This window comes from Pleurodeles waltl, chromosome 7 (assembly GCF_031143425.1).
Source record: "Pleurodeles waltl isolate 20211129_DDA chromosome 7, aPleWal1.hap1.20221129, whole genome shotgun sequence".
In the NCBI taxonomy this organism is placed as follows: domain Eukaryota; kingdom Metazoa; phylum Chordata; class Amphibia; order Caudata; family Salamandridae; genus Pleurodeles; species Pleurodeles waltl.
In genome coordinates, this window is record NC_090446.1 from 1,080,062,975 (window position 1) to 1,080,085,123 (window position 22,149).

A 22,149-nucleotide genomic window follows, 5' to 3' on the forward strand; every position below is an offset into this window, starting at 1 on the left:
CTCCAGAACCAGTGGAGAAGCCATCCACTAGAGAGACTGTGGCCTTGCACTCCCCAGGACCAAGCAGTGGGCAAACCACCCACTTGAGAGACTGTGGCCTTGCACTCCCCAGGAACAAGCAGTGGGCAAACCACCCACTTGAGAGACTGTGGCCTTGCACTCCCCAGGACATTGCACAGGGTATATAGCCCCCTCCAGGACTAGTGGCATTGTACCATCTTCCGGATGAGGTGCCCCCCATTCCCTGTCTCCCTGAGGTGCCTGTGTGTTTTCGAACTGATGTCCCTGAAATGTTCTCTCCGTGTTGTTGCAGGAGTGAGGTGGGCCCTTTGCATATGTGTTGTGGCCCTGTAGCCCATGGACATTGAGGACTGGGAAGTGTCCCTGCATTTGTAAATATGTTTATACGTTCTTATTTTGAAGCACTTCTTCATATTATGTTATTGTATTACACTCACTTTCTTCCAATCTTTTTGTCCTTGCATTATTCCTGAGGGGTAGGGGTTGAATATGTAATGTAACTGCATCTGGTTGTGTGTATGGTGTTGGGGGTGGGGGTATGTGTGTTCCGTGTGTGTTTCACTCTCTTTTTCATCCCCCTCCCTTGTGTGCTAGGCCGCAGTACTCACCGTAGTCGTCTTCACCGGCGTTGCTGCTTGTAATGCAGGAACAGGTAGTCGGGAATGGGGAAAATGTGCAACCCAGGCTCCATAGCGTTGTGGTTGTTCCCTGAGTGTCCAGAGGCGAGTCCTTTGACTTCTGTGTTCTGTTTCCGCTGTGCATTTGATGTAATTAGTATTGCACCAGAAAATGTGGCGGATAGGCCGGTCTTATTATAGTGGGCGGTACATTATTGGCCCTCATTACAACATTGGCGGTAAATCCTGCTTACCGTCGTGCAGAAGACCACCAACACACTGCGCCGGCCGCAGAATACTGCTACAGTTATTACGACTCACAGCCCGGAATCTGCCAAAAACCAGACACTAACACAAGTCCGCCACACCAAAGGTCAGTGATAAACTGACAATAACAAAACCTCCACCATCACGCCAACAGGAATACGCCCACACTACCATGACCCACGAATCCACGCGGCGGTCATTCAACTGCAGTATTCCATTGGCAGTACACACCGCCGTGCTCAAAATACACACACACTTACAAAACACAACCACATTGGACAATTCCAAATACACACACCTGATACACATACACAAGCCACTCCCACACACTCAATTCAATAGAAAACACACACCCACAAACCCCTACGGCAAAAATTGAGAATGAAGCCCAGAGAGAGACACCACCATCAACAACACTAGCATCCACAGGCACACAACCATCACTCACACAACATCCACGCCCCCTGGACAACACACACAAACACATCACAACACACACCACCTCACACATCACCCACACCACGCATGGCACCGAAATCGTCCAGGTAGAGCCACAGCTATTCGGATCACAGGTGAAGCACACCTCCATAGCTAGGAAGATGGAGCTATGGCGTGCAGGTAGGGGGGATGATGTTAATAGAGAGTTGACTTACCAGAGTCCAATCCTCCTCCTACTTCTGCCAGGCCCTCACGATGCATGATCGCCAAGACTTGCTCCTCCCATGTTGTTAGTTGTGGGGGAAGAGGTGCGGGTCCACCGCCAGTCCTCCGTACAGCTAGTTGGTGTCTTGCTGCTGTGGAACGTACCTTTCCCTGTAGGTCGTTCCACCTCTTCCTGATGTCATCCCTTGTTCAGGGGTGCTGTTCCACGGCGTTAACCCTGTCCACTGTTCTCTGCCATAGGTACATCTTCCTTGCAATGGTCCTGTGCTGCACCTGTGATCCAAATAGCTGTGGCTGTACCCGGATGATTTCCTCCACAATTACCCTTAGCTCCTACTCAGAGAACCTGGGGTGTCGTTGCTGTGCCATGGGTGTTGTGTGAGTGGTGTGGGTGAAGGTGTGTTGGGTGCTGTGTTAGGGTGTGTGATTTGGGGTGCGTGGATGGTGTATAGGTGATGGTGGTGTGTGTCTTTGGTCTTGTCTGTGGTCTTGCTATCTCTATTGTGGCACTTGTTTGTAATGGTAAAGGGTTGTGGGTAATGTGTGTGTGTGTGTGTTTTATAGTGGTGTGGGTGTGGTGTGTGTATGTGTGTCAGGTGTGTGTTATTCAAATTGTCCAATGTGGTGTAGTTTTGTTTGAGTGTGTGTATTTTGAGCGTGGGGGTATGTACCGCCAGTGGTTTAGCGCCATTGAATGTCCGCTGCGGTGATTCGGGGGTCATAATGCTGTGGGCGTAGTTCTGTTGGCGTAACAGTGTGGGTTTTGCTACCACCAGTTTATCGCTGACCTTTGTGGTTTTGGACTTGTGTGTCTGGCTGTATAGTGACGGATTGCTATGTGTGGGTCATAATATGGGTGGCGGTAATCCGCTGCGGCGGTGGTATGTTGGTGGCAGTCAGCATGGCGGTAAGTGGGATTTACTGCCAAGGTCATAATGAGGGCCTAAGTTGTAACTTTTGACCTGAAAGTGCTGTCAAAAGAAAATCAGCAGGATAAGCTGACCCTGAACCACAAAGACTAGTACTAAATTTAACGCACATTTACCTACTTCCTTTTTAGCCGTTTTCAGAGCTATATTGTGTCTGAAATGGCTACATGGCGTTACAAAAGGCCTACACAATTTACACCTTTGTGGACTCTGAATGCTAATTACCCTTTTAAATGACTGGCCCGGTGGGAGGTCAAGAAATGCCAGTGTGCTGTTTTCTACTTGTGAGAAGAGTGCCCAAACCACTAATTGAGCTAAGCTCTGCTTATGTCCCCAGCCAACTGGTGGCTCAGGGCAATTTTGTAGCGTGCAATGGGTGGAACTGGGAGGACCAAGAGTCATGTTGGAATTAGCCCATAGCTAAGCACAGCCAAGCAAGGAATATTATGTCCAAGCATCTCTCGGATAGTTTTGATGACATAATGCGTGTATTCAATAAATGAAGGACATTGTTTTGTGGCAAAACTGGGAGTAGAAAGCAATCAGAGAATCATATTACTTGACAGTACAGGTATTTAGTTTGTAGTTGCACAATTGGCATATGCATATTATATTGTCTGAGAATCCCTTGCTCCTTTAAGTTCAGCTTTTTAGACTGCATTATTGTTTAATTGTAGCACATTATCACAAGCATGTTTTCTAAGAATGGCCTTGTTGCTCATGTCAGGCTACCAAAGTTAACCCAGGGTTACTCCGACTCCAGTTTACCTTTCTGGGTCAGACTTGTTGAACCTTGTGGCAGACCTTACAAAGCTCACATCTAGATGTGACCACTCTCTCCCTTAGTTTAATACCCTAATTCCCTACAAGAGTGCAGTAATTTGGCAGGTAAAAAACAATTCTACCTTACTGATATTCCAAAAGAACCAAGGGCTACAAACTTTACTGAAACATATTTCATGCAAACCCCAATGCCACAAACCGAGAATGATGATGTCTTTTTGTCTATATATTTTTAGCCCAAATCTACCATCCTTTCATATGTTGTTTTTGTTGAGAGGATTTATACCATCAGCATGATGAACTCAGCAAATGATTTCCTGTTGAAGTAGAGAAACTCTCAATCTATGCAGCAAGGATAAATTGCTATATAAATGTTATACAGCATGTATTCCACTAAAGGTTTCTTTTTACTCACTATAGGCCAGATGTTCTATGAAATTGGCCTAAAAAAGGTGGTGCTAGCTCAGTACCAACTTTTACGGCTATTATATTGTGCAAACAAGTTGGCTCACAACATAATGATTCAAAGGGGGGTGCAAAAGGAGCTTCCTAATTAATAGATTGATTAGGCAGGTCACAATTTTTCACCCACAGTGGGTGACCACTCACAGGGATGGTGGTCTGAAGGAGAGAGCAGACCACCATCCCTGAAATTGCATTTGAAAACAGATTTCTTTCAAGCATGATGAGTTCTTAAATGAACCAGGGCTGCTTGAAAAACAGTTTTCCATTTGAGAAAACCTCTGGGAGGGCAGGAAGCAGTCCCCTGGATGACTGTCTACTCCCCCTGCCATCCTGGTTCCTTAATGTAAAGAGGTCTAAAGAGGACCCCATTCCCTTTGTGTATCAGTTACTTCTCAAATGTGGCAGTTGGTAACTTTTCAGTGGTAACTTTCCAGCCAGATTTCAGCTTAAGCCATTGATACCTAAGTGAAGAATTGCAGTTTGGAGCAATACCTCGTATATGCCCCTTCCAAATTACTATTTAATAATGATTGATTTTTACATTTTTTGATTTGGATAAATATTCCCAAATTTCAAAATGGGGTTTGTACATATATAAAAGGATATTTTGCAGTTGAAAACCCTGTATTTTACTGAATTGGAGGCTTTGTGACCATAGAAACCCTTTGTGTATCTTGTCCTATAGCACTGAAATGTGATTTTATTATCACTTTCCTTATGAACACAGCCGCTTTAGGGTGGTGTGAGCAGTGTGGCTGCACTGGGTGCTGACCTGAATCTGGGGGGCGCTGGCCTCAGGGGTGCGCTGTGTTTAGCAATAACTTTGATTAAAATTGTGATTTAAAAGCATCTGCTGAGAAGTTCCTTGTGTGTCCAGCCTTCAGGAAGCAATGAAAATGTCAAGATACCTCTTGTGATTAATGTTCGTGCTAGGGAGAGAGGTGGTAGTTTTGTCAAGCGGCAGCTTTGACTCACCATGAAGTAGCTCAGAGGGTTAATACACCTGTTGCAAAGAACAGATCTGTATTTTATGTGGATAGCTGAGTGGATTAGTAAAGCCAGCCTTTATAAGCACTTTAAAAAAACAAATGTATATGAAAGGGGAGCCATGGAGAGATGAGGGACACATTTACCGGGTGGTAGTGAGGGAATCCGAGGAGGTGGTCATGGGGTGGGGGACGCCAAAAAAGACTGTGGCACAGTGCGCAACCAGTGCTAAAGCCCGCCCTCCTCATGAATACACATGCAGCATTATTTAATGTCTTTTGATTTACTATGAATTAGAAGTGTATGGAATTGTGTGATACCTGTATAGGTGTTCATATGACCTTTTTCATGGAAGCATGCACATCTCCTAAAATAGTTACTGATGAGTGATTGGTGATAATGTCACTTGGAGTCTCCCACATGTAAAAATACGCATACTTGCAATTTTGCCAATTTTGCTTAATGTTAAATTTTGCCAATAAAATTTTACGTTTACGCAAGTCTACTATAAATACATGGTTTATTGTTTATGAATAATACATTTGTACTTATGAATGAATGTGCTTGTATGAAAGAAAAGTACAGTTGCACTTTTACCATAGATCGGGCTCACATTTTCATAGATCTTTCAGATCTGCAAATCTTCTACTGATTGCGATTTTGAAACCTAGAACTGCCACCTGGGCTTTCTCACTTGCTGCAGCCATATTTGAAATTCCCTTCCTTTATGCCAATGCACTTAATCTAACCTACTTCATTTTAGACATCAGTTGAATTTCTGTCTTTTTAATCATTAGTTTCAATTTGACTCAAACTCCTTGTCAGTTAGTCTCAAATTGGTTCTGAGTTTTTCTTTATAGTGCTGAGAAGCTTTGCATTTGTGCACTTTACACATGAATAATAATATGACATATTACCAGACATATATAATCAGCATGTTATTTGTGTTTGTGTTAATTGATTGTAAAATGGTATAACCGAATTACTGTATTTATGAATAAAATGATATTGTTACACAAGTGGTTTGCCTGCTCATAATGCTTCTACTATGTAATGATCAGGTGATTCTTCTTTAAAGTGACCAAACTGGGGGATGCTGTCACATTGTTTATAACTCTTGCTAAAAGTAGTTAACACATTATTCTTTAGCTAACTTGTAAATTAATCTGATTTGCTTCTTTCTTTGAAGGTAATTGTTTGCTTCTGAGACTATTAGAGAAAACTCAGCTAAACAATGCAGTTTTCAAGATCTTCTTTAAAGTGACAAAGCTGGGCAGTGGTGTTAATTGCTAGTCAAATGACTTCCAAAGAAATCAGCCTTGTATTTAGACTGATTTACTTTCATGTTGGCTTTCTTTGAAAATTGCATAATCAACGCCTATCAACGCTGGAACTCAGTAGTTCTTTGGAGGTAGGCAGATTTCTAACCTTTTACCAAAGTACATTTGACAGTGATGACTTAAGTCATGGAATGAAGACATTGGCTTGGTTTCAGGGCAATGTAGTTACATTGCACTGGAACACCCTATCTCTAAGTAAAAACAGTATATAGTTTTATTTTTTGTCTAGTTCTGACTTAATTGCACACCTTTAATAAGAACCTTATACATCAGTCAACTTTATTATTTTAATTCAGTTGAATTGTGATGTGACAATTGCCACTGCTGAAACTTGATGACAGTGTGAAAGCCTGATCACTAAGCAGAGGTATCTGTTTTTTAAATAATTAAAGGGAATATTAATGTATTTCACCTCCCCTTCCTCTGACTGTTTTTCCTAGAAAATTGAAAGTGTTTTCTCCATAAGGTTTGGATTGCAAAAATGTATATTATATCCAACGTGGTGAAAAATATCTATTTCTTTATTCTACAGAACATTTGAGAAAATACTCCATATAAAGACTATGCCACTACATTTCACCTGCTTCCATTGGCTTTCTAAAGATAAGAAACATCACACTAGGGTGTCTTATCTTCACATTATTAAGTGATTGGAATCAGGTGTACGAATCAATCTATTTGGAATCAACATAGAATGCATTGCTAATTTGCTTCATCAAATAATTACACATTTAATTGCTAGAGATAATGTTCTTAACTAGAGATATCAAAAGTGGTTTCCAAATAATTAAAGGTATAAATGCATTATAACATTACAAACCCATCTACAACTGTGGATTTAGAGTGACCTCTAGAGTTCAGTAACACATTATAGAAACAAATACAATCCTTCATCAATATTGAATCATTTGGGTCAACAGAGATGTGATGATTTTTGCTTCTGTCTGACATAATTTTAATTCTCTATTTTCCAGTTTTGAATTGTCAAAGAGTCTACAGATTCTTGCATATTACACAATGCCTGTATCAATGTAATACATTGTCTCTAAAAGAAGTGCCATATGATGCTTATCTTATAATCAATTAATTGTGCTGAGGTGTTCCATTTTTCATCACTTAAGCGTTCGAATAGCTCTACTTACATAGAGTAAAATGCATGGACACTGTGGAATTTAAACAATAAAATTAGACCAACAATTAATAAAACACCTACTTTCAAAGTTGATTTGTACCTCTTGGCTCTACTAGATGTTGAGATATGTCCTAACATAGTGGACGAACACCATAGTAACCATATTTATTGAAGTAATTAATTGACTGAGCATTGTATACTGCATATTAGTTTTACATCAAGATTTGGGTCTTTGGCAACACATATTAAATCCATGGTCTCTCTTATGCAAATTTCAGTGTAAATTAACTACCTGAGTAGCTTGTGGCTTTGGATATTAGATCCTTAAGTCTAATTGAGTTTGTTCCGTCTGTCCTGTTCAGTTGCGCACCTTATTCAGCAATCAGGATACTACTTGATATTTTCTGCACTTTATCAATAGAAGCACTCGGGTTAAATTGATATAGTGACCATGTTTTTAGAGGCTGCCTGTAATTTACAGGCACCACAGCATTTAGGTTACCTTTTAATGGTCCACCATAAGGTATATTGCTTCAAGCATGCCTAGGATGGCATCTGCATAAATAATGGAATATGATGCAATTGACTTTCATTAGAGGAAATTTTGTTAAATATTATCCACCAATAGTAGTAGTTAGCACAATGCATTGTATGTATTTAAAATAATTACAAAAAATAAATCTGTACACCACATAAAATATATCCACTGTTATGGTTAACTACATTTAGTAATGCCAAGCCTAACATACAGAAATAAAACCCAGTTAATCACAAACATAACTTCTATTGAATTCCGATTGTCTTTCCGTTGTGACAAATAGAGTCCATCTTGTTAACAGTGAACAAATTCCAGATACTCATGAAGGATTTTCAACTCCTTCAACGTTCACTACCAACTAGGGAATCTATTTGAATCACCCTTACCACACATGATTAGCACTGCACAGTCCACCTGCAACCCATTTTCCCCAAAAATAATTATTGAAAAATTTGTCCCATACATCAAGCAACTTTGAATATATACACACAACATGTCCTAAAGAAATGCTTCAGTGTCTGTAGTATATTGTTGATCTCATCCAATCCCATTTCTCAAGTGTTATGTGACAAACTGGTAAATCATTACATAACTAATGCAAACATTTTAGATTTTTACAAAACTAACCCAAAAAACAACAACCCCAACTTGTTTGCATCAAAAACCTCCAGAGAAATACAAACATAGACTATACAATCCTTTAAAGAACTGCCACTGACTGAATTTCTGGACTATTCAAAGCACGCAAGCCTTCTGGCTGCCCCTTCAACCATTGTCCACCTCAAATCTGTAAAAGCATTCTTATACTATCTTCAGCAGCCATCCTAGTCCGAACACTCATTAACAACTCCTTAACAGGAGTACTCCCAGAGGATTAAAAAAGGCATACATCTGCCTTTTAATAAGAAAAATAATCCAACCTGGACAGTCAAGACCCCGACAACTACAAACCTATAGCAAATGGATTATTCCGAGGCAAACACATAGTAAAAACAACCTTCTCCCAGATGTCACAGTTCAATGATGACAGTTACATACTTTCTAACTTCCATAAAGCATTCTGTCCAGGGAGATACCCTGATGCAGCTCTAATCTTTATTCAGATGACATTAAAAATAGAATAGACCAAAACAGAGTTCCTGCCCTTGTTCTTGTTGACCTTCCAGCAGCCTTTGATATAGTATATTGTGGCATACTAATCCAAAGACTTGAGGAAGCTGGAATAGAGGACACAGCTCTCGGTTGGATCACATCTTACCTAAAGAAAAGAACAAATATTATGCATACTGTTCCATCTTTCTTGTCCTATCAAAAATGGATTACGCTAGTGGTCTGTAATCACAGGTCACCTCAATCAACCATGAGAAGATTACAGAGATTTCAGAATGTTTCTGTTAGACTACTAGTACATGTGAAACCACAAGCACACATCTCCCCTACTTTAAGGGTCTTACACTTGGTACCAGTTGCCAGAAGATCCACTTTCAAGCTAATTTGTATCATTCATAAAGGAATACATGGTAAAGGACCTCTCTTGTTCAGGAAGAAAATCAACAATTGCATGCAATATGCAAGAATGCTGGAGAATGGTCCCTGTCTCAGAATTTCATTTCAACATATAAAATAAAAGATGGGTGGAACTTTTTCTCTGTTCAAACAGCCAAACTAAGGACTTTGCTACCCATAAACCGAAGAAGCACTGACAGCCATCTCACCTTTGGAAGATTAGGCAAGAGATGGCTCTTTCCCACATGACAGCTATACTCACAATCCGACAGTGTACAGCAACAGTATACTCTGACATGACAAACCACGCTTCTCACAGTATGGAAATGTAGTCGACGTTACCAATGTGTTATGGTACTTTGAACTATTGTTCCTGTTATAAACAGGTAAATTTATGTAAGGGGTAAATACACTTGTATATTACACCAAAATATACACGTGTATATCACACCATGCAAATATTGCTGCTTCTATGTACTTATAGGTGCATTATAGAGGGGTTTATGCTTGTTACATATGTACGTATACAGTAATTTCAGCTGTTACAAAACTTTTTTTTAAATTAATTACATACTTTGTCAAATGATAGATATGCACATCAGTAAATACTGCTACTTATTGATATTTATCTCAAGGACTCCAGGCACTAAATCTATCTATCTATCTATCTATCTATCTATCTATCTATCTATCTATCTATCTCTCTCTCTCTCTCTCTCTCTCCCTCTCTCTCTCTCTATATATATATATATATATATATATATATATATATATGCGCCTTTCTTTCTCCTCTGTGTGTGTGTGTGGGTATACAGGGAGTGCAGAATTATTAGGCAAGTTGTATTTTTGAGGATTCATTTTATTGTTGAACAACAACCATGTTCTCAATGAACCCAAAAAACTCATTAATATCAAAGCTGAATATTTTTGGAAGTAGTTTTTAGTTTGTATTTAGTTTTAGCTATGTTAGGGGGATATCTGTGTGTGCAGGTGACTATTACTGTGCATAATTATTAGGCAACTTAACAAAAAAAAATATATACCCATTTCAATTATTTATTATTACCAGTGAAACCAATATAACATCTCAACATTCACAAATATACATTTCTGACATTCAAAAACAAAACAAAAACAAATCAGTGACCAATATAGCCACCTTTCTTTGCAAGGACACTCAAAAGCCTGCCATCCATGGATTCTGTCAGTGTTTTGATCTGTTCACCATCAACATTGCGTGCAGCAGCAACCACAGCCTCCCAGACACTGTTCAGAGAGGTGTACTGTTTTCCCTCCTTGTAAATCTCACATTTGATGATGGACCACAGGTTCTCAATGGGGTTCAGATCAGGTGAACAAGGAGGCCATGTCATTAGATTTCCTTCTTTTATACCCTTTCTTGCCAGCCACGCTGTGGAGTACTTGGACGCGTGTGATGGAGCATTGTCCTGCATGAAAACCATGTTTTTCTTGAAGGATGCAGACTTCTTCCTGTACCACTGCTTGAAGAAGGTGTCTTCCAGGAACTCACAGTAGGACTGGGAGTTGAGCTTGACTCCATCCTCAACCCGAAAAGGCCCCACAAGCTCATCTTTGATGATACCTGCCCAAACCAGTACTCCACCTCCACCTTGCTGGCGTCTGAGTCGGACTGGAGCTCTCTGCCCTTTACCAATCCAGCCACGGGCCCATCCATCTGGCCCATCAAGACTCACTCTCATTTCATCAGTCCATAAAACCTTAGAAAAATCAGTCTTGAGATATTTCTTGGCCCAGTCTTGACGTTTCAGCTTGTGTGTCTTGTTCAGTGGTGGTCGTCTTTCAGCCTTTCTTACCTTGGCCATGTCTCTGAGTATTGCACACCTTGTGCTTTTGGGCACTCCAGTGATGTTGCAGCTCTGAAATATGGCCAAACTGGTGGCAAGTGGCATCGTGGCAGCTGCACGCTTGACTTTTCTCAGTTCATGGGCAGTTATTTTGCGCCTTGGTTTTTCCACACGCTTCTTGCGACCCTGTTGACTATTTTGAATGAAACGCTTGATTGTTCGATGATCACGCTTCAGAAGCTTTGCAATTTTAAGAGTGCTGCATCCCTCTGCAAGATATCTCACTATTTTTAACTTTTCTGAGCCTGTCAAGTCCTTCTTTTGACCCATTTTGCCAAAGGAAAGGAAGTTGCCTAATAATTATGCACACCTGATATAGGGTGTTGATGTCATTAGACCACACCCCTTCTCATTACAGAGATGCACATCACCTAATATGCTTAATTGGTAGTAGGCTTTCGAGCCTATACAGCTTGGAGTAAGACAACATGCATAAAGAGGATGATGTGGTCAAAATACTCATTTGCCTAATAATTCTGCACTCCCTGTATATAGATATATATATCTCATTTAAAAAACAAAGGTTACAGGAACATTAGAATTAGGGTGTGAGAGTGTTTGGGTGTGAGAGGGTGTCGCTGGGTGTGACAGTGGGTGTCTCTGAGTGGGTCTGTGAGTGTGTGTCTTGAGTGGGTTTGTGAGTGGGTGCGTGAGTCTTTGACTGGGTCTGTGAGTGGGAGTGTGAATCTCTGAGTTGGTCTGTGAGTGGGTGCATGAGTGTCTGAGTGCACCACGAGGAAACGTCACCAGTGACCTTGTGTGCATCTTGGTAACATTATTGTTCCTATTGCCTGTTTCTCTAGAATTCAGTGATAACACGAATCATCCTTTAGAGAGGCCAATGAGACTACAAAGACAGTAAAGCACTTACCATAAAAAACACCAATGGCAATGCCATATTGGAAGAAATTAGGTGGAAGAAGCAGCTAATAGGGAAATCATTTCTCTTTATCAACTGTTATGATTTGCAGTATCAGTGTGGGAACTCAAGAGAGGCGCACCACAGGCCGATTGATGAGGTAAATAATTAGACTTGTTTTGAGCAAGGAACCTTTAATTGTACTACATATCATAAAGACATAAGTGCTAATTATAATCTAAGATGAGTTTGAGCCCTTTCGAAACCAAGAGAATCATTTCAGAACAGCAATAGACTTTTGGTTCAGATTTTGGTGACAACCAGTGATTTGAACTTTTCTCTAGTTCCATGCATGGATGGCATTGTAGTGAAAACGTGCAATACTTTTGCCTCTCAATGATACTGATGCAATGATACACTGGCAGCATGAAATACGTCTACATTATAGTACCAAACAACACCAACAAACAATATTATTTATTACTCAGCGTACTGCATGAAAGGTATTGCCCCTGGAATCTCTCTGATATGTCAAACTTATGTATCCAGATCTAGTGGCAAACACTAGTGGATCTAGTGGCATGCATTTCAGGCTATTCATTCTCAGTCGATTTACTGAGCTGCAGTTTACTCAGGCCATATGTGAGTGAATGGAAACAAAATAGCCTTTCGACCAAAAGTCTTTTATACACAGAGTTCTTCTCTGTATATTAACTACTTCTTTCATTCACAGTCACAACAACAATGAAGTCTGCAATCTGGGTTTCTACAGATCTTCCTTTCTAATGGCTGCCCCAAATGAGCAGGAGATGGCTGGCTATCCATTGATCATTGTGTATGCGTTTCTGTTTTCCTTTAGTAATGTGCCACTCATTCCATGCCAACACAGGTGTTACATATGGACATGTCATGAGGAATTATGCTGGACACTCTGTCCATCTGATTCACACAAGGCCAATTAATCCAATATATATAAATATAATAGTTAGGAAATAGATTTATTTTAAACTTAGAAATTCAGAAAAAAAACAAGTTTACAGGGACGCTATAGTTAGGTTTAGATTTAACATGCACAAAACTATTGAAATTCAGCTATTAAAGTTATTTCAAATAATTACAACTCGTGCCCTAAGGTAACTATAGCTTGTGCCCTCGCTATGCACAGTTTTCTCAACAATAATTTTACTGTAAATGTTACAGTGATATTATCAATTATGTCAAAGAAGATGGCATGAGGATGTAATAACTGGGGTAATTAGTGCATGATGAGTGTGCAAGTTATAGTTACCTTATGGCACGAATTGGCGCTTTCCTTTACGAAGTAGTACCGGCCGTCTCACCTCATTGGTGGCCTTAGGTGCGGTATGTGTGTGGAACAAACGGTTTTATGGAAAAACCTTTCCTGAGAGTTCTCCGTAGGAGCCTTGCAATAAATCCTCGAGGGGAGTCAGACGCTAGGTCTTCCCTCCAGCAGTTGGCATGACTGTAAATTGCCAATGCCCACTGGATGTTTTAAGTTTGCTACTGCAACAAGTCCATACACTTCTACAAAGTATTTTTGATGACATGAGCCTCTTACCAAGGTGTCTCCTTCTAATTACTCTTGTTCTGATGATGACCCTTATTTAAATTACCTTTTGGTTGAAACATTGACATATGATAGATTGGACTGGTTTTCTGAAGAAATTGAACCAAATGATTTCAACACTTCCATGTCTGAGTGTTGTTTGCTTTACTTATATGTACATACCAGTCACTGTGTATATTTGTACAGCACTTGCACACCTTTATTTAACTCAGTCACTCATGTGCAGTATCACTTTTTAGGAGCACCTATATTTTGCATATGATACAAATTAGATGTCCGTCTTGAATGCGGTTATTTTCTATAAATATTCAAACAAAAATTGCATTATTTCAATTACTGTGGGTTAAATTTGAAAACATTTTTTGCAGTGGAAGTCTAGGATCAGACTTGTCCCTTCAGGACAGTTTTATGTGTGGATGTTCATCTTACCCAGGTCCTAGGGTTAAAGGATAGCCCCTTACACTGTGAAAGTATGACATTTGAAGGCATACATTTATGTACAGCTGTCTCTTGGTAATGCTGTGCCATCTCAATGGGGTTGAGGTCTGGACTTTGACTTGACCATTCTTAAACCGGGTTCTGATTTACAGTGCAGATTGTTTTATGAGTTATGGTTTGCTTTTTCAAATGCAATGCTCATGACCTCACTCATGAGATAACAGATTCAATTATAAGTCATAAATAATCTTACAGTTGAGATCACTTATCACCAATAACGTTATGAAAAGATAACTATGAATGCATAATTTTAGGTATGTTGTTGGTTTAAGTATATACTATTTTTAGTTTGCTTTCAGGTTTTCAAAGTGTTTGGTATAAATATTGTGAAGTCATAAGCATCAAGTTTGGTGAGCGAATTATGGCTTACATGACTGTTGTAAGACTTATGGGTTGCAGAGCTAACCACAACTGGTGAATTTCACTGTTTTTATGGGTTGGCTTGGATCCACAACGTCATTTTATCTGTTTTGAAGTAAATATCAAAGATTTTTTGTACATAGGAGAGGGTGATTTAGCCAATCATAATCATAATTTCATCTAGTCAGTAGGTTTTCAGTGAACATCTGTGGATGACATACTACATCAACTTCTTTGAAGTTATTCCGTTAGGCCAAGCCCTGAATCCTACCTGCAGGGACAGGCCATCCTCATTGTGCACATGATTTGGCTGTATGCAGAATGGGGTTGGTGACTAGGTCTGGTTTTTGGGAGTGTACAGTGGGGTAATGGCAGTTACAATAAAGTTTACTATGTTGCAGCCAGCCAATCAAATTGCTTGGATTCATAAACACGGTTTTGATTTGTGAACTTGAAATGGATGTTGGGAAAAAAGCTCATTTGTTCAACCAGAGTTGTTTATTTTTTTAATTCGGGTTGGTGGATGGGTCCCAAACCTAGGTACCTGGCCCATCTCTGGATTAATGGTCCACATATCTCTGAGGGCTTGAAGAAGAGTTTTGTATGGTGGGATACTCCATCACAAACACGACAACTATCCCGTCTGCCGTATTACAAGTGTGGCACATCCTGAGGCCCTTGTAGTATGGAAGACGGGATATATATCACTCCAAATCAGGCCCTAAGTCTGTAACCCTTCAAAACACACACAACACATTTTTCTTACACCAATTTCTCCCCAATTGATGAAAGTATTGCACTAAACCAATCAAAGTTATTTCCTTCAGTACAGCACTTTCTTTCCAAGTTTAGTGTAATTCTTTTTCCCTGTTTTTTCTGTATAGGACAGCAAAATATCCAATGGGAGTTAAAATAGAAAAATACATTTTTACTCTCTCCATACTCCACTTGAACCATCTGCATGATGTTTGCCATGCCAAACATGCAAATATGTATTGTGTTTGTAAAAGCTTGACCTGGTAAGATCATCTCAAAATATATTACTGTATTTCATTGTTTCTATATTGCATTTCATTGGTTGGCAGGAGGGTGGTCAAATCAGGCCTGGTTGCACTTGCAGCCCAAGCCTAAAGTGATTCTATCAGATGCATTTCCAGCTGGTAAGATCAGCGCAGTGTTACTATACAGGGAAAATGCAGTTGCACAAACATTGGGCCTTTTATGATCATAGGGAGCAGTATTCCACCCAGAGACCTTTTTACGACTGACTTTTAATCAGAAATGGAGAGTTTCTTTCTGCTGTCCTTGATTCAGTTCCTTTATTAAAAGCAATATAGCAATGTATGAAAATGTGGAATATTTCCAACACAATAAATATAACATACTTTGACCAATTATTACACTGAATTATTGAATCTTTAAATTAAAACATATATAATTGCACTGTATATAAAATGTGTTTCACTCTATGAGCAGTGATTGCCTAACGAATAATAAGAATGTGTATTCTCACTTTAATATGTTATTTTGTTTACATAGCTCAACACATTCTGGGTCCTAATCAAATCCTTTCTAAGAATTTACCCATCATTCACAAATTCAGCATGCCTGAAGATCCAATAAAAGAGATTCTTGATGGTCCAAAGTGCTTGGAACAAGCAATAGTGGAAAAGACCAACAACAATGACTGTGTGATGACCGCTGCAGTTCCTCGTGTCAGTGAAACTCAGCTGACTGCAGCCACAGGTGGTGCTGAACTCTCTTGCTATCGCTGTACCATCCCCTTTGGAGTGGTCATTCTCATTGCTGGTGTGGTGGTCACTGCAGTTGCATACAGTTTCAATTCCCATGGATCAATCATTTCAGTATTTGGACTTGTCCTTTTATCATCTGGACTTCTTCTGGTGTGTTCTAGTGCCTTTTGCTGGAAAATCAGACAAAGGAAAAAGAGAGCCAAAAGGAGAGAGAGTCAGACTGCTCTTGTGGCCAATCAGAGAAGTTTATTTGCTTAGAATGACTGTTCATTAAAATAACAGAGCATGAAAAAGTTAATACAGCAATTAGCTTAAGAGCTCACCTGGTCAATTTAAAGCCAACACAATGAAAGGAAATGATGAATCCAAAGCGTTTAGGATGCTGACATATCAGACTATTGTCTTTAGAAGTCTTTAACTTTGCTTTGGATACAGATGTGTTGCATTCTTTCTGCAGACAAGCAAAATATCTCTGTTGTTAAAACAAGTCCAGAATGTGAGCGATTAATTGGATACAACTAGAAGACATAAATGAGAATTTAAAACGAAGAGAGGACACTGCACACCAGAAGCTGAATTGAAAATAATATTTATTTTTTCAGTGGAAAGTTGTAAGATTTTAAACTGGGTCACTTTGAAGTGTCTAGTTGCCTCATGGTTAAATGTTACGTTAAAGTCAGTGACATTCTTGGATTCGCGTATTCTTGCCAGTTATATGTATGTGACAGTAACTGTTTCGTGGTACTTCTTTTTTATTAGAAATTAATATGAACTGAATGTTTTATTTTTCAAAAACATGTAGATTGTGTAGACCGTGTAAATCTGTGTTAACTATAAAGCTATGCAACTTGGCACTTTTTAGTCATTAGTTCAAACAATATAAAACCAAATCGGATATTTCTTTTGTAATAATAAATATTCAGTGCTGCTAAAATATTTTAGGATGTTATGTTTTTATATTTCTTTCGCAAAAAGCGCTACAGCATAGATGTTACTCTTCCTTTGTAAAATAACTGATGTATTATTTTTAAAATATTCAGCAAATTGTCTTTGTTGTAAAATGGACTCATTAAAATTCATTGTTGGGACTTTTTGTATCACAACGATTTTCCTTTTTATTGTACGTATGCTGTCTACAACGTGATGTGAAATAAACTGAAGTACAATCTTAATTCGAGGTTCATTAGCATTGAAATGCTTGCTTCAGCAATAGGATGAGAGTCTGTAGAAAGTGTACAATATCATACATCATGCGCACCGAAAAATCTGGAAGAGGGGCAGTGGCTTTATGTCGAATGGTTGTTGATGAAGCATAATCAAGTATAGCAACTGCACTATTGGCTTACCTTTTTGCACTGATGACACTGAACTTGCTACAATTGGCATTAAGCAACTAGAAAATTGACAAGAATGCACAGCAGATAGGGACATACTCATAGGAAAGGACAGTTTGTTAACTCTTGGATGTCATCAGACCTCATAGAATGCATGATGTCACTTCGTCTGCCCCTGGCAGGTTTTGTGAAATATAGGAAATCAAGAGAGAGTTAACCTACATAGTCCATCAATGATGATTCCCTAAATCCACCCAGGAAAAAGACTTCTTTTTATAAAAGGTCTTGCACCCACTAGTGTTTATAGTGTCATGCTTCATCATAAAGTTCTCCTGGTACATACTTTATCAGGGCATGCTTCTTACCTCGACCCTTGAATGACCACTTATTTTTTTTTTTTTTTTTTTTAGGGGGGGGGTCTAAAGGTTGGAATGGCCTATACAGTAACCCCAGTCCATCATTTTACTGTGGGTCCATCTGGCAAGATTAAAAACTGAAAGCAATGCTCTTGAGTTTTTATTACTCTAGTATCTCTGGTCTGGTTGACATGTTTCAGCCTCCTACAGTACTAGAAAGCTGGCCATGTGGGTTTCCTCAGGACCAATCTACATCCCTAAACTTCCCAAATTGGTAAACCGCAGTCTATTTGTCACATTGCATTCCACCTAATCCTCTTCTTGCAATACACTTTCATACAAACCAATTTGAGAGGGATTTTCTAGGGTACTGGAGGGGTGCATGCCTTGTGACATTCATACAGGATACCCACCATCACGTCCACAATGGTGTCATCTCCAGCCCTGAGAAGGTGATATAGGGATATATGTAATTTTCCAGTATCAAGCCAGCTACTTGGTCATCATTTCTCACTTGCGTGGGGAAATTTTTCTCAAACTTGTAATGACAGCCAACAATGAGATGTCTAGTTTTTGATAATTGTATACCACTGCTCTCATTAAAACCAAGGATGTCCCCCTGCTCTTTGTCTTTGATCGTCATACCTTTTCCTTCGATCTACCTCTCCTCTCTGCTTCCAACATCACTTTGATACGAACCCCTGACCTACCTTAACTTTGTACCTATGGCCTTCCATTCATGTCTATCTCTCTTTATGTGTTTGCTCTCCTTCTTACAGTCTAAATATGGATCCACTGTTTATGCATCTTTAATTCCCTCTGATTGCTCTGAAGTGGCTTTTAGCCTCCTTGGATTACAAGGTAGGAGATACGAAGCAGCATTGAAGTCCACTCATGCCCGCAGTGAAACTGTGAGTGTGATGTAGACCAGATAATTTTAGTTGGCCATTCATGAAGATAGGGATAAGAAATAAGTGAAGGCCAGAGAATTTGGCAGGGAAAAGAGAAGGCAAGACAAGAAAAAGGCATTTGAGTGAGTGGCCTGGGGATATCTATGGAGGATTCTTGAGTATGAAAGATTTAGGCCTGGCATGGTGAAGGCATTGAAGGCTTTATATTGCTATCCTTATGCACAACTTCAGATTATGGGATGAGAATCAGAAATGATTCAGATTCTGTGGGGTACACAGCAGGTTTGCCCAAGTTCCCCTATTCTATTTGCTTTGTACATTGACCCTTTAATAAGACTGATAACAAATAATCAGATGATTCAACCAGTTAGTCTAAATGGATTTGAAACAAAACTGGTTGAATCATCTTCACAGGCCACTCACTCAAATGCCTTCTCGGCATCAAGAAGGATCATAGCCAAGGGGACCCCTGAGATCACTGCAATGTCAAACAAATTAGTAGCGCTTTTCATGTGGTCCACTGTTCCCTTCCCTGGAATGAACTCATGCTGCCAAGGTGAGACTAATCTTCCTATAACCTTCCCCAGGCATGTTGCTAATATTTTGGAGTACACCTTGGTGTCGGCGTTTATTAAGGATGTTGGTCTATATGATCCAGGTTTTTCTGGAGGTTTCCCTTTTTTCCTAAAAGCAATTATATAAGTTCCCTGCCAGGAACCTGGCAGAGCCTCTTCCGGTTGAATCCCACAGATAAGATCCCATAAATCTTTAGCAAGTACAGGAAAGAATGTTTTATAGAACTCTAATAGTATTTGGTCTGGATCTGCTGCCTTTCCAGAGGCCAGTGTCCTTACGACATTCTCTGCCTTCTCCATTGGAATACCCGTATCAAGACGCTCCACTACCCCATCGTCTAAGTCGCCAAACTCCCCTGTTCATAAAAATTCCTCCACTTGCTCTTTGGAGGGTTGTATATCTTCCATGTATAGCTTTGTATAGTACTCCTCAACGACCTTCATGCTATCATCTGATGTAGCAGCCCTTATGCCATCACTCCTCTGCTTCACCTCAATTGCTTGGGTCACCTCGTATTGATGGATGCGAAGAGCCTGCATCCTCTTAACCGACTCGCTATTCCCATATCTTGACCTGCCTGAACCAAGCCCATATGCTGCATCTCTAAACATAATAAGTCAGGACTTAGTTCTCTTATCTCTTTCCCTTGCTGTCTGCGGGAGTGAGTAACAAAATGAATTGCCTCCCATCTCACATCAGCCTTTAATAAGTTCCAAACCATGCCTTTGGGAACACTACACCTGTTTATAATAATAAATTCCACTAGCCACTTTTAGTGGCCCCTGTCCTGGCCATCACCCCACCTTTTTCTCTCCTTCCCTGCTGTCTCCACCCATGTGAAGCAATCAAACAGTGCATGGTCTGCTATAAATGGTTGAGCTCCCTGTCTGCCCTTGCAGAGAACCCAGAGACATATCCCACCCTATTGCTATCTCAAATATAGCTCTTGTAACCAAAGCATTTTCATTTCTATTGCTCATGCCAAGAATTAACTAGAATGACACATTTTGGCCCTCATTACGAGTTTGGCGGACAGCGGATGCTGCCCGACAAGCTCGTACCGCCATCAGGCCGCCTGTGCGGCCAGAACACCGCTGGCCATATTAGTTCACCGCAAACCTCGGTGAACAGGGCCTTAACATTGACACCGGCTTGTAATCGAGCTGGCGCCAATGTGGTCATGCGGCGGGTGCAGCAGTACCCATCTTGCTTTCCACTGCCAATAATTCAGGCAGTGGAAAGCACAATGGGGCTGTCCATGGGGGCCCCCCTTTGCGCCAGCATTTGCATGGTGGGGTTACTGCCATGCAAAGGCTGGCAGAAAGGGGCTTGTACAACCGCTGAGACCACCAGACTGTCGACTGGCGGCAACCTGGTAGTGCTGTTGGTTCGACCATGACGTTTTTGCCATGGTCCTAAAGTTGCGTTCGGACTGCCTCTATGGCAGCGGTCCAACTGCAACCGTGACCCTGGCGGTCTGATGACCATCAGGGTCATAATGAGGCCCTCTGTGTCAAACATAAAAAAGCTGTGCATTAGTTCAGATTTTCCATTAACGCCCCCACCAATCACTCTCTGATCGTTTCAGCAAATTACTTCAAACATAGCAATCACAAAATTTTACTCCCCCAAAAGTTCCTTGGTTTTTACTTATGATGTGAACGCCAGGGTTCTGCTGTTCCAAAAAAATTTCAGCTTTGCAGGATTAATCAAAAAAGCCTGTGCCCCTTTGTCTTCAAAGAGCTTAATTAGCTGCCTAAGATGCCACCACCTTCGTTTTATGGCTGTATGGCAGAAATCAGGCCAAACAAAGACACTGTTTGTTTAGTGTCTAAGCGTGCTTTCTCAAAGTTTGCCTGATGCAGCAGGAAATTGTCAAGGAAAACCAATATTGCTTTGGGTCCTGCTCGGCCATGATTAGGTTGTTTAGTTGGCATAGGGTAGCGATGAACCCTCTGTATTTCATGTGACCCGTCCTATTTCTGGAGCTCTGGAAAGGCTGTCTGAAATAGATCAATCAAAAAGCTCTTACATCATCTCCTTCTTTTCCCTCTGGCACCTCAAGAACTCGTAAATTGTTTCTCCTTTGCCGATTCACCTGATACTCCAGCTTCCACTGAATGTCCACCAATCGAGACTGGTGCTCCTCTGTGAGCCCTTTAGTAGTCCCTATATTGGTCTCCAATAATGGTCTTCAGCTCCAGATTGCTTAATCTGTCTGCAATTGTAGAACACACTTTACATACTTTATTCTCCAGTTTATGAGTGGCTAATCTAACTTTCCCATTCTCAGTATGTAGTTTCTCCCTATGCGCCATAAGAGTTTCAGAAAAAAGTTCCAAAGTGGGTGTATTTGCACTCCGAAAGCCCCAAGAGTTTCCTATAACGTCACCTGCGAGTGGTGGTGTACCCTGTGTGTAGTCCCATTTTAGATCAAGTCTATCCCTCTTTTTTAAATTTTCTTTTGAGCGCTATGGGATGCCAGTTGACCCTACTTAAGGTTGCCGAATCGCCGAGCTCACTGGTCTTGTTGGTCTTGCTACAATTGCCTTCCTGTGTGTCTTTTGACTCCAGCTCTAAGTCACACCCTGACTCCTCCTCCAATCTGTTTGAGAATGAGAAAAAATGTTCCACAACCTCAACTTCCAGCCCCCTTGCTTTTAGCAGAGATTTGTCATTTTTACCCCGTGTCATGCTGAGGTCCGTTCTGTCTGAGGTAAGGTCTTCATGTGTTGTATGGCCAAAACAGTTAATGCTGGGACCTCCATATCAACCCCCC

General features: G+C 40.4%; 1 protein-coding gene across 5 annotated transcripts in view; it reads left to right on the forward strand.

Annotated features, from left to right (window-relative positions):
* The window catches only part of TMEM100 (transmembrane protein 100), a 90,262-nt gene extending 72,897 nt beyond the window's left edge, over positions 1-17,365 (forward strand). For 3 of the 5 annotated variants that reach the window (XM_069200017.1, XM_069200016.1, XM_069200018.1), the window contains exon 3: positions 15,979-17,365. In XM_069200017.1, the coding sequence (XP_069056118.1) occupies positions 16,044-16,451 (408 nt within the window). In that variant the 5' untranslated portion in view covers positions 15,979-16,043 and the 3' untranslated portion in view covers positions 16,452-17,365. Of the gene's footprint in view, positions 1-5,921; positions 6,144-15,978 lie in introns of all 5 variants that reach the window. The other 2 variants (XM_069200021.1, XM_069200020.1) reach the window with 1 other exon arrangement.
* Positions 17,366-22,149: the final 4,784 nt, after the last annotated feature.